The sequence below is a fragment of the Chanos chanos genome, chromosome 2 (assembly GCF_902362185.1).
Source record: "Chanos chanos chromosome 2, fChaCha1.1, whole genome shotgun sequence".
Classification (NCBI taxonomy): Eukaryota; Metazoa; Chordata; class Actinopteri; order Gonorynchiformes; family Chanidae; genus Chanos; species Chanos chanos.
Window position 1 is genome coordinate 34,482,158 of NC_044496.1, and position 13,879 is coordinate 34,496,036.

The 13,879-nt window shown below is 42.5% G+C and overlaps 1 protein-coding gene across 1 annotated transcript in view; it reads right to left on the bottom strand.

The window, feature by feature from the left end:
• Positions 1-205: 205 nt before the first annotated feature.
• Positions 206-13,879, bottom strand: part of pdhx (pyruvate dehydrogenase complex component X) — a 40,133-nt gene continuing 26,459 nt past the window's right edge. Inside the window, exons 7-11 of the mRNA XM_030764915.1 lie at positions 13,527-13,674; positions 10,638-10,696; positions 9,191-9,349; positions 1,856-1,920; positions 206-1,004 (exon numbers count right to left, since the gene is read on the bottom strand). Coding sequence (XP_030620775.1) covers positions 734-1,004; positions 1,856-1,920; positions 9,191-9,349; positions 10,638-10,696; positions 13,527-13,674 — 702 coding nt within the window. The 3' untranslated portion in view covers positions 206-733. The remainder of the gene's footprint in view (positions 1,005-1,855; positions 1,921-9,190; positions 9,350-10,637; positions 10,697-13,526; positions 13,675-13,879) is intronic.

Here is a 13,879-nt window from a genome sequence, read left to right on the forward strand (position 1 = left end):
CTGAGTATTTTTATGGAGTAATAATTACTCAATGATGTGGTAATTATCAAACGACATATTAATATATATTAATATTGTACACCTTCATTGATTCATTCATTTATTCATCCATCTATCCACCCATTCATTCATTCATTCCTTCATTCATTCACTCCTTCATTCATGGATCAGTTGTAAAGTCACAGAAGGCCGCAGTTATGGAGCAGAAAACATCAGATTTTATTGGCTTGATGACATGGCTTTGAGCTCTTGAGGAAGTTGATGGACACTGGTGGTTTTTTTTTCTAATAAGTTAGTGTATATAATTAACATAAAGATAAATGTACAATATCAGTGGGGCTGTGTTTGAAACGGTGTAGACAGATGGTGGACATGCAGTCAGCATTCAAACGGGAGATGTCCAAAGGACAGAGAAGAACATGTACTGGAATCCAAGATGACTGTAATAAATACAATGTACAGTTGTACAAAAAAATCCTTAACATCTCAACACCTGTCACCCATTCACCTTACAGCAAAGTATTCACAAATGATTTCACTTTCAAAAACGTGGCCATGGAATCTATGAAACAGAATCACTTTATAGCCCTAGTTCCAGCTTTCACTGGCATACCTAGGATCAAACTCTGAGGGGACCTTGCATAAGCTGCGCTATGCCAGTTTTAAGGTAACATTCTGCCAGTGCTCGTTCAGTCCAATGACACCTCTTTCTCTCTCTTCCTCCTTTCTCAGCTCAGGTGAGCAGCATGCGCTGTGGTTGCTCCAGGTTGGCGCGGAACTTGTCCAGAAAGCGCGATGCCAGCTCGTCGTCCACCAGCCGTCCGTCGCTGGACAGCGTGACCGTCATGAGATGCTGCGTGCTGAGGCTGGGCCCTGCCCCTTCTTGCGCGTCTGGAGAGAGGCGGAGTTCGGCGCGGGACACTCCCACGGCCAGGATACAGGCCTGAGGAGGGTTAATGACCGCACTGAAGCCACTAATACCAAACATCCCAAGGTTAGAAATACTGCCCAGAGAAAACACAGAGAGAAAACAAAACGGACACAATATCGTTAGATCAAACAGCCACAGGGGACACAAGAGGGGAAAAAAAAATACATTCATTTATAACATTTATGTATTTGCTTAGTTTTTACAGAGTATTGTACAAATAAAGCTGCTGATTTGATTGGAGAACAGCAGTCCAGTCCAGCTGCAGGTGCCCAAACAGTATCTTAGACTGAAGATAAAAAACAGATTTTACAGGCCGTCTGTGCCTACAAGACACTACGGAGCAGTCTCCTGTCTGGCTCAGCAGAGGAGCCAAACAAAAGAAGAGAGCTGTGACATACTACCACAGACTGCATGTCTTACTGTTGGGATTTCTCTCTCTTCTGTAACACAGAAAACCCATCTATTCCTAAATGACCTCATTAAGTTGAGTCTAAATATAACCACCTTATGGCAGGCTAATAAAATGGATGAAATAGTTGGTCATTATTTAAGCTTCCTGTTGGTCAGTTACAGCCATGAGCGAGGTGAATAATTCATGCCGTCAGCGCTTCATGTGTGCATGTGTGAGAGTATAATATCTGTTTCCGGTGTGTAGTCTCATTTTCTCTGACAGAATGACTCTTTATGACACTTGTAACTAACTCTATTGAGCAGGCAGTGACAGCAGCTGGTGGTAATTTGTGACAAGAAAAAAAATAGATTTCTCATTAATGACACCGATAGACAGTGGAAAATTTGGTTTGAGATCAGATTCTGTACTAAAGAATGGGATACAAGTGTGTCTGTGTGTTTGCCTGTGTGTGTGTGTATAGTGTGTGTATGTGGTGTGCATGTGTGTGTGTATGTGGTGTGTATGCATTGTACCTGAAAGAGCCCCCCTGGTACTCCTCCGGAAGCAGCTTCCCTTCCCGAGCTTTCTGAGCCAACACCTGACAGAGAAAGAGCCAGAGAGACGGAGAGAGAGAGAAAGAGAGAAGCTAGTGAGAAAGTGTGTGTCTGTGGTGCTTAATCAGCCACACACACACAGACACACACAGACACACACACACACACACACACACAGACACACACTCACTCACTCACCTTCAGACACATTAACACACACTGTCTGTAAGACAAGCTAACCAACTAGAGGAGTTCTCCAGTTGCTTGTCCTGCTGACCGGTACTGAACCTGGCCGGTCTGAAAAGTAGACCAGTGTTCTTCTCATTCTCTGCTGAACCAATCTAACATTCCCATGCTAAAAAAAACATACAGTGGAGGAGGCAGGTGAGCACACCTCTCCCTGTTAACCTGGCTCAGTGTAGTAAGAAAGGGCAGGACAAGTCCATGGTGACCCTGCTCTGGCAGACTGTGGACATTCCTCTTATCAGGGAGACCAGTTTGCCTTTTCAGTACAGCATTGGAAACCACACTGAGAACAAACAGTGCTTGCTAATGAAAAATCACTACAACACACACAACTCCTTATGTCTCTTCATTAACGCCCATAAGGAGCACAGTGTTAAAGCTGGAGAAAAACAGTTTATCTAATGAAAACAAAATCAACAATAACAGTAGTGCAGTGTTTCTAAAGCCATATCTTTAAAAGCATGTTAGGAAAATGGCCTGACATGACCAGTTCAATACAATGTGTCAATCTAATAAGCTCTGGTTTCTTCATCAGTATATTCTGCTACGAGGGGAAAAAAGACAGGAGACTTCTCCAGCCAATCAATTGCTTCAGTCAACGGGCTCTCTGGTAACAGAGCAATCGTTTCCATCACCACTCCAGAGGAACTGAAACCATGGCAACAGCCGATCTGGCCAGCTCTCTGACCTGTTTCACATGAGAATCAAACACACTGCTCTTCTGATGCTAAAGAGTTAAATGTACCCGGGGTGCAAAGGCTTTGCACCGAAACCGAAATCCGGGGAGGGCTTTACAGTCTTCAGTTCGGTTCAAGGTACATGTGCAGCGAAACGTGAATTTTTTTAAGCTATTATAAGTGAAGCATTTCTTTCTTAAAAAAACCAAACAAACATATTTTTTAAAACATTAACCATGTTAAATAAATGTGATGACCCAGCCCATAAATAATATTTATAATTTATATTGGAATGTATGAATCCATATCAACAGTTAAAGTAGATTTAGGGTGTGTTCACAGTTGTAGTTTGCTTCCCTTGGTCTGGACCAATGCAAAAAAAAACAAAAAAAAAAAAACGATGCAATGTTGCATTTTAGTCCTAGTTCGCCTAGGATTCACACTGACATTTACCATCAAACCCAAGGTTGTGAACAAAAGCACAAAAAAGTTGGTTAGGTCTAGACAGAATGCTGCAAGGTCTCTTCTGCTTACCCTTGCCTCCCAGGTCACCTGCTGGGTCACCATTCCTGTGTGCTCTAGGCATCCAAGTACTCCCGAGACTCTGCATTGAGGTATCTATGTATGCATTCTTCAGGGATCCGAGTTCTTGTCCCAGCTGGCTGATATGGTTTAAAAAAAAATCCTTACTCTGACCAAACAGATCTGACGACAATAACTGTCACAAAACTGTGACAATAAAAGAGGAGGAAGAAGACCTGATGCCATTGAGATCATGATGTACTGCAATGATGGCATGCCTGCACTTGTGGTTTTTATTTCTCTCCTCTGCTACTTAAACAAATTAAGAGCTCTCAAAGAGATGAGAGAACACATGCATAAGTCGTAACAGCGAATGAAGTTCATCTGCTGTAAATACCAGAGAATGTATAATCGATGCAGACGATGTATCCAACGCCAATAATGGGACATAATGGGCAAGATAGCTGCTATTACCAGAAGAACTAGATATGTCTGTCTAGTCAGTCTTTTCAATGTATAGAAGAAAGTCCAGAAAGCCCAGTCGGCCTGTCTGACCACTAGGCACATATTCTTGGGATTTAGTTCAAGTTTTCTGCTGTTCGTGTAAATAGCAGTAGCCTGCCATCTTACTTTATCTGCCTGATCTAATGAAGGCAGGCTAGTTAACAGCTTTAGCATTTTTTTTTCTTCCTAATAATGTCTTGATATGTTCATCTGACCAAATGTTAATGAGGCATTTCACCGCTCTTTCAGTCCATGTTTGCACTCTAGTCAACTTTCCACGGTTTGTGTCATGGTTGTTTGACCATGTCAACATCTGTTCTGTACACTCAAAATCTCGCGGGCTTTAGCATCACATCCTGCGATTGCTTCATGTTGTGTTTACACCACAAACAAACCGGACCAGACTTCGTCAGGAGGCAGACTGACGTCGACCATCTGAAGTGGTCTCAGCGTGGTTATTTGGTGCACAGACAGGTCCCAATGACGACGTTCATACTTGTCCAAACAAACCGCACTAACAAAGCGATCACACCAGGGTTTGGCTGAATCAGACCAAACAGACCAAGTAAGAACATGTCCCTAAATCTCAAGGCTTCTGTAAGTGGAAACCTGTTTTTACTTATGTGGAAGTAGCTGTGCAGTGACCTAAAAAAGTCAGAACAGTCAGTCATCACTTTGCAGTCATCTTGCGTGTCTTTTTCTGCTGAAATGGCACGATCTGGTGACAGTCACAAAACTGAGGATCCACATGCTTCATTCAATCAGTGTCAGTCAGTGTGGCAAAACTTTGGTTTTGCAATCATTTATGAAAATGGAAATCTTGCAGTAATATTCTTTTCATTTCCTCAGTCGCAAAACTGAGGCCCCACATGCTTCAATCAAATCATCAGTGTGGCAGAACTTTGGTTCTGCAGTCATTTATGAAAACGGAAATCTTGCAGTCATTTTCTTGATGAAGAACCTTAAAAGACACTGATGTTTATATTTCTTTCACTCATTGTCACAGAGAAGAACTCTCGCTACAGTTTAGTTTTCTCATACTCGTTTTCTAAAAGGACCTTAAAAAAAGGAGACTGAAGATCAGTTTTCTTTCATTCTTGTTTTTCGAAGAGCTGTTTGCATTGAATTTATTCCCTTTATTTTAAATTTGCATGCGTTTGAACTAAAAAGAAGAGAAACTTCAGTTCTGAGTTGCTTCAATTTTCTTTCGACTCAAACCATTCAAAACTACAAATTGAACCCAGTAAGCGAGGTACAAATGGAACCGTAAATAAGGTGAACAGTTACACCCCTACAGTTCATCCATCAGGATTCTGCATTATTGGGAGAGCAGTCTAGAATTCTAGTGTTCACTCTCTTGTGACTGACAGAATGAAAATCAACCTGTTTCACCAGAGGACGATCAAACTCCCTGTTCATGTTTCTGGATGTCTTCAGAGGCATGTGGATGTTTGGATATTCCTGTCTTGGTATGTCTTGTAGCATGTCAGCCAAAAAAAACCATATATTTTTTCCCCAGAACCTTCTGGACACAGTGAGAAACTATCGGTCTGGTTCACTTTAGTTTTCAGAGTTTGAGAAAGGCCTGGTCATTACAATCAGTTGTGCAGTGTGCATGCGTGCGTGTGTGTGTGTAGTGTATTAAGGCTCAATCAGTATAGTTACTTCAGGGCCAATAACGATTATTAGTAATTAAGGGGACTGATGACCAATAATTGTGGCCGATATTAAAATGCATTAAGTATGAAAATTTTAGTGTGAAAATTTACATGTGGTGTAACCTAAACCCCAAAGCTTCCTTTAAATGACCATACGTTCAATGAAATACTTAGAGAAACACAGAACATTATATTTAAAATGGCAACAGAGGCAGCGGAATTGGTGAGAGCTATGAGGCAAGGGGCAGGGACAAGCAGTCTTTTCTCCCAGTGTTCACTTTGACGGCAGAGTGGCAGCAAACCAGACAAAGGGATATCGAGTCAGAGTGACTCTGATTGGTAAACGGAGTCAGGTCGTTTAATGAAAAGAACGCTCACAGCGGTGAGTTTGAGCCAGAAACCGCGGTGAGAGTAGGGAATGGTCAAGTATTTGTGAGGCGCAAGAGAGAGCACACACAAACTTACATTACCGAGTTGTGCAACTTCACTATACTCCTTTTGCCAACTACCAAATGAGCCCTATAACTTTACCATGCTCTTCTTATGTTTGCACTGGGTGAAGAGGGAAAATACCCCTCCAAGCTTCTGTTTCTTGCACCTCTCCCACGGTCACGAGGAAGAGTGCTGATTGGCTTGTAGATAAGCATATCAGTCAAAACGACAATTATGATGATCAGAAAAATGACAAATGTCGATTCTGATTATCAGACAGAACGATAATCACTTGACCCCTTGTATATGTGTGAGTGAGTGTATGCATGCATGTGTGTGTATATATATATATATATATATATATATATATATATATATATATATATATATATATATATGTGTGTGTGTGTGTGTGTGTGTGTGTGTGTGTGTGTGTGTATGTGTATATATATATATATATTAGGGGTGTAACGATACGCCAATGTCATGGTTGAGTACATACCTCGGTTTTGAAATTACGGTTCAGTATGGTTTCGGTACAGTGACAAAAGACATACAAAACATGAAATTTCCTTTCATATAATAAAAATTTACTTGTAAATGTATAAACTTGCACAAACTTGTAAACAAAGGCAAAATGCCCACAATATCCAGTTTGCTCTCCACTCTGTTTTTTCCTTGTACTGGTAATATTCACATTTGGATGATGCCATTTCAAATGAGTAGTCATCGATATTCACATTTGGATGATGCCATCTCAAATGAGATCATTCTCGACGTACTGCCAGCAACATACCCTATTTCAGTTTAATAATGCCGGCACACTGCCTTCGCCTCATCCACTAGTCTTTGCCCATTGCTACTGTAGCTCACTGGAAAACCGAAACGTTCACAAACAGAGGACCTAAAGGATACGGGAGGGTCCTGAAGCTCTGGCTTTGCGGTCGCCATACTTACGAGGTTTCGTCATTGAACATGTACTAATTCAGTTGCTAAGTTACGGCTCCGTTATGGAATCGGAGAGGAAATTGAGTTTTTAATTTTAGTTTTGCATACAGAAATGAGAGGGCACACTGTATCTTGTCAAGTATCACTTTATTCGCTGACGTTTCAGTCGACTGACCATCAGAGCATAAAAAAAATCTATGCACGTAACTAGACTACAGCTAGACTATATCCCCTCGGGTCACAACGCGCACTGAACTGAACACCCTATGTGTACCGTTACACCCTTAACACAGAATATACAGCTTGACGTAACTTTAAATAGAATAATAATTTCATGATTTACATGTATTTTAGTGTTAGCTGTGAAATGAAAAATGAGTTTTGTTACATTACTAATGTAATGAGAGCTCAACAGGCTGCACCTGCAGTGGTTTGGCAGCGAGTTGGGGTGGGGGGGGGTGGAGGGGACGGGGGATCACGGACATGAGACCTTGGACATTTGTGTCGTGGTTTCGGTCTTGGTTTCAGAACCGTTACACACACACACACACACACATATGTATGTATGTGTATGTGTGCGTGTGTGAGTCTGCACTGCAGCGCTGAATTAGTTTATGTTAATAAATTTAAAAAATAAATAAATAAATAATATGTTTATAACCCACATTAAATGTAATTCTAGTCATTTGCAATGTAAAGCTAACCTTAGCTTAGGCAAATCCTGCACACAGAGGCCTCTTGTTTCAAAATAACCAATGCTGTGAGCTGAGAGTGAGGCCCAGGCCACAGCACAGTGTCTAGGAAAGATGTCATTTTATTTGGTTAGACTGTGATAAGAGCCTCCGAAAAGGAGAAGAGAAACATAAACTGACACTCATACTATCTCTGTGTTGGCCTGACCACAGCCCACTGATAACCAACTGTCATAACACACTCAACCCTCCGTTTAACCGACCAAACACGGGGGTTAAAAAAAGCATCCAATATATGTTCAAATTAGAGGTTTAACAGTTCACTCTATTCACAGTTTGAATCACTGTTTTTGGACCATGGTTCAGTTTGCATCATGGTTTGGGTTGAAAGAAAACTGTACTAACTCCAAACTGGAGTATTTTTTCCTTTTAAACATGTACAACTTTAATACAAAAGCACAAATTTAATACCAACAGCAACAAAGCTCTTCAGAAAATGAGAATGAAAGAAAATGAATCCCTGAGACCATTTCTTGTAAGGCACTTCTTTCAGAAAATGAGCGAAAACAAAACTGGAAAATGACAGCAAGATTTCCATTGTGTAAATGACTGCGAAACATTGGTGCTGCCATACAGATCTTTTGAATGAGGGTGGAGGAGAGCTCTGACACTGTCACGCAAACACACCATTTCAGCCGAAAAAGACACCTGACGACTGACTGACGGCTCTGACCTTTTCCAGATCAATGCACTGCTACTTTGGTCTAAGACAATGCAAGTCTCCACTTCGAGAAGCCTAGAGATTAGATTGAATGTCTTTGCTCACGTGGATTCATATATTCCAATATTATTTATGTACCATAAATATGACACCATGTATTTTGTTGTTATGAAATGGTTACTCTGTCTACATTGTCATTAAAGCCGTTATAATCATTCGCTCACTTCAAGCATATGCGCACCACATGATAAACAGGGTGCATAGGCCTATGTGTTCTCACAGTGAGAAATGAAAATGAAGAGCTGTATCATTATTCTTAATGGTCACAAGCACAAACAGAGTGGAATGTTCTTCTATACTAGAAAAGTGTATTCTCTGTGATTTGGCATCAAGAAAAACAACAAACTTACAGAAGCTGAAGTGAAAAACCTGTGATTCACTGTACATGTGCCGTGAACCAAACCATAGTTTTGGTCTCAGTACAAAACTGTTGCACCCCTAGTTCAAACCCAGCACACACACACCCACAGATGCAGGAGCCAAATATACACACAAGTCTTCACACTGAATCTGTAAACATAAATTAACCAATTAGACTTAACTGAATGAGGTTAGGTAACCTACATGCACTAAACAATTAGAGAACCCTGGCCCAGGTCCAAAGACTCTGGAGGAAGCCCGTGGATCCAGTAAATGACTGTGAAATAAAAATACGACTTCCTCGTCAATTAAAGTATGTCCTTAAGCACAGCACCACTCTGATGGCTAGAATTACAACATGACTGCAAAATTAACTTAATTAATCAGGAATTAATCACTTCCTATAGCACATTAGGCTCACTATAAAACATTTGTGGTTCTTTTGTTTTAGTGCTAATTTGAGCACCATGGGATGTCACCACGGAGACGGTTACCTTGGCGCTGGCCGATATCTCCTTAACACCTTTGTTTGCAGCGTCTTTGATTATAGGGGTGATGAGCCCTTTGTCCGTTGCCACGGCAACGGAGATATCGATGGAGTCCAGAGGTTTAGGTCCCTCTCCTGACCAGGTCACGTTGACCTCCGGCAGCTCCTGCAAGGGAGGTCCCAGACAGCAGAGTGAGTAACTCCTGGTTTCCCTGTTACACTGACCAGAATGGGTCAACTGGTTCCCTGCTACACTGACCAGAACGGGTTAACTGGTTTCCTATTACACAGCCCAGAATAGACAGCCATGGGTCAGGGATTTGGCTCCTTGATTACATGGCCTATGCTCAGGTGAAAAGGAAGGTACAGAAGAATAAGATGAAGTGAGCAGCAAGAGGAAAAGAGAAGCAAGGGAGAAATGGTGGTGCTATGGGTAACCGCCCCTTTGGCCACGTCTGTAGCGATTTCTCCTCACATGCTGCAGAATTGTACTAAAACTGATCCACATCCACAAAACCACTTTAGGCTGAGGCATAAAAAACAAGGTAAAATATGTGGTAGAGAGCCAGACTGTGTTACTGTGGTAACATACGACTCCATTGCTAAAGTACACAAATAACCACAACTAGGACATAGCCTCTCAGACTAGCACTTTATGACTTTATGTCCATTTCAGCGTGATGATAAAGACAGCTGAAGAGTCCAGGTGTTACGACAATTTACATCTCTTAAGAAAAAAGAACTCCTGAAGTGGTGTTTCAAATGCTGGTCCATTTATTCAAACTCATTTCCTGCTAATTTCCTCTGTAATCTCTGAGAGCGGGGCGGGGGGGGGGGGGGGGGGGGGCTCTATTTATAGATCTGTTACAGAACAGGTACAAGGTCTGAGTTTTAGAATTGGTCAGGGCATAGGAGACCCCCACCCACCACACATACTGACACACATGCTCTGACACACCCTGAGGGGGAGGGGTGAAAGAGTGAGAGAATATGAAACCAAGAAATGGAATAGGACAGACAATGTCTGAGGGCACGACCACAGGGAAAGGGGGAAGAGAAGTGCAGAAGGGAGAGACGTGAGGTCGGGTGGGGGCCGGGGGGACGGTTTCTAACCTTACACTGCCTTTCACAATCTGCTTCGGGCCTGACTGCCCACTGACTCCCTTCACCTTCCATTTATCAACATCATAATCAGCTCCGAGCTACTCCAAGCAATTACACATCTCCATAATCAATATCACAATCAATTATCAGTCAGTCTGTTCCTCTCTCTCTCTCTGCTTACTTTGTACTAAAACACCTGACCTAGAACCCCTGCTGCACTTTCTCACTGAACAACAGGACAATTATTGGACCAGGTTGGTCATTCTGAAAGCACAGGAGCAGATACAGATGCGAAAGACTGGATGTGGGAAAGAGAAACACAGGGAGAGATGAATTAGATGGTTACTCACTTTTAGAGTGACTGCGGCCGCTTTAATGATGAAATCATTGACGGACACCTTGATCTCCTCTGAAAAGAATTTAAAGAAAAAAAGATACGTTTTTTCACCATGCTTAATCTGTTAGTCTAATCCACTGAAGTGATCATACTGTAGCCAAAGTAAAGTTAATTACACAGTCAGTGATATTAGCTGCATCTATCCAAAGCAAGAAACATTCAGTGGAAAAATGCTGCTCGCCATTTCGTTCATTAGGTCACAACCTACACAGTCAGAAACAACTCCATCACTTTCATCTCAGTTTGATCAGGGAGTTTTCAACTCCTGTAGCTATATCTGTAGCTCTATGTCTCCTGGAATGGAAAACATGCAGATCGTCGGTATACTGCGTCTATGAATGTTTCTACATTACACACACCGTCACAGGAGTTTATATATGCACAGATCACTGATATAATAAAGAGTTAGCCCATTCATTATCAATAGTGAGTCAAAAAAATACCCAGCTGTTACCACTTATATGCGAGAAATAAGTTGTTTCATTTAACGAGACATTGCTGGACACTGTAAATGGAACATCTTTTGGGACATCAGTAAAATCGGTTACTGTCGGGTGGGACACCTGTTTCTGTTGAGGAGGGGTGAACTGGAATGGACTGGACCTCTTCCACCGACTAGTCAAACATAAAGCATGCTAACAGAGGCCTGTTAGCATGCATCAGAATAGAGTGTGTGTGGGTGTGTGAGTGACTGTGTATTTGTGTGTTCATAAACAACTGAGAAGAAAAGAAAAATAAGGAAATGAAACTTCTCATTGGCTGCACTGAGATGTCAGTCATAAATCTCAATGTCCTACTATGGATTTTGGCTGTGACAAAAAATGAATGTGTGGATGGAGCCAATGTATTCCACTCAATCAGTCTGTGCAGAATGCATTTATACAGCTCTGTTACCCAGAGGCCATACAATGGGAAATACAGAAACACAATTTATGTACAAATCAGAGCTCACTGGCATGCACTCATGTGTGCGACAGCACACTTACGAGTTTACACATGGGTAAAAACACATCAGCAGGAGAGAACTGAGATTGTCATTGCTTAGAGGGGGAGTTAATTCACAGGAAAGCGGAGTGACAACGTCAGACTGACAATGTTCACACCAGCTTGGCTTGGATGTTGAGCTTCCTCTGTGTACGCAGCAACACTCAGAGAACGAGCGCTCTACCTCAATGATTTCCAAACAGCTCTTACGTAACACGACGCACCTGGTAACGGCTGTAGTGAGAGAGGTGTGGCCCTAACACTCAGCACTTCAAAGACTTTTGTGTGAATCTGTCACTGCATCTCAGCTAAGAGCCCTGCCCATACAGGAAAACCCCTTGCCTTGTTCAGCCGAAGACACTCACTTATCTCACACACTGAAACCCACTGAAGCAGACAGTCTCCACTCCACCACTTTAATCTGATCGTTTGGGCAAAACCCATAGCCCCGTTATTACTTTAATGGAAAACAAGTCCCTACACTCTCTGAAAAAACGCCTTCAGTAAATGTTGCTGTGAGTAGATGTGGACTTTAGTTCACTCCATATATTTTTCTCACAAACAAGACTTTTCTATATAGTGCATAGGGGGCCCTCAGGGTGGTGTTGAGTTAGTGTACAGCAGTAACCTCTCTGCATGCAGGCGTACAGTGTGTTCCTCTTCCACGGACTGTGGTAATAAGTCAACATGCTGGGAACAGGCTCTGAGTTCAGATTAACACCATGAAGAACCATGAGAAGTGCTGAAGATATAATTCACATCTCAGTTTCACATATACCACTCAGGACGATGATGAGGATGATGATTATGATGATGAACAAAACACTCTGCAAAAACTGGATTGAAGTGTTTAATAGCTTTATAGAGCTGTGACCACACTAAAATTAATAAATAAATAAAATTCTAATGTCTTACTTGAGGAAAAATGTATGTAGCTAGCTATTTTGTTGCATGTCAAAGAAAAACAGAGTTAGATTTAGAGTTAGCTATTTTCAGTTATATGTGAAAATTTACTTTGTTTTGTTTATCATCACATTACACCTTGCTAACAGAACATCTTTTTGGAAATCGCCATCAGTTGCTTTCACCCACGAGACCCATTTCTGTTGTGGGCGGGGCAAACTGGACAGAACTTCTTCCACAAATTCATCAAAAAGTCTAAATCACCAGTTTCCTCAGTAGAGCTCAATCCTGTGTTCTCCAAGTCATATCAAAACCCAGAGACAGGTATGAGTTAACCAGAGACAGGGATGAGTTAACTAGAGACAGGGATGAGTTAACCAGAGACGGGGATGAGTCAAGCAGAGATGGGGATGAGTTAACCAGAGACGGGGATGAGTTAACCAGAGACGGGGATGAGTTAACCAGAGACAGGGATGAGTTAACCAGAGACGGGGATGAGTTAACCAGAGACGGGGATGAGTTAACCAGAGACAGGGATGAGTCAAGCAGAGACGGGGATGAGTTAACCAGAGACGGGGATGAGTTAACCAGAGACAGGGATGAGTTAACCAGAGACAGGGATGAGTTAACCAGAGCCGGGGATGAGTTAACCAGAGACGGGGATGAGTCAAGCAGAGACGGGGATGAGTTAACCAGAGCCGGGGATGAGTTAACCAGAGACAGGGATGAGTTAACCAGAGACAGGGATGAGTTAACCAGAGACGGGGATGAGTCAACCAGAGACGGGGATGAGTCAAGCAGAGATGGGGATGAGTCAAGCAGAGACGGGGATGAGTCAAGCAGAGACGGGGATGAGTTAACCAGAGCCGGGGATGAATTAAGCAGAGTGCCGGTGAAAAGCCAGGTCCGTGTGGCAGAGCCTGCTGGGGGTGTGGTGTGGTGTTTACTCTCTCACCTTTGGCCAGCTGTTTGCGTAGCTGTATGACGGCGCCCATGTCACAGTCGACTGAGGCATAGGCATGGGGGATGGTGGTTTTGGACTGCGTGAGCCTTTGGGCGATGACCCGGCGGACGTTGGTGGCTGGGATCTCGGTGAAGGTGCCCTGTGAGGACAGAGAGAGAGAGATCCAAAGCTCAGATTGCTCTTACTGGTATTCTCTGTCCATCAATGCCTCCCCCAAAGAGCTAGTACTACCCCACAGGAACCAGGGATCTGACACCCTGACAACCATCCAGTCAATCAGTCAATCAATCAATCAATCAATCAGTCAGTCACTCGCTCACTCAAGCCCAGGGCTGGATCTGTTT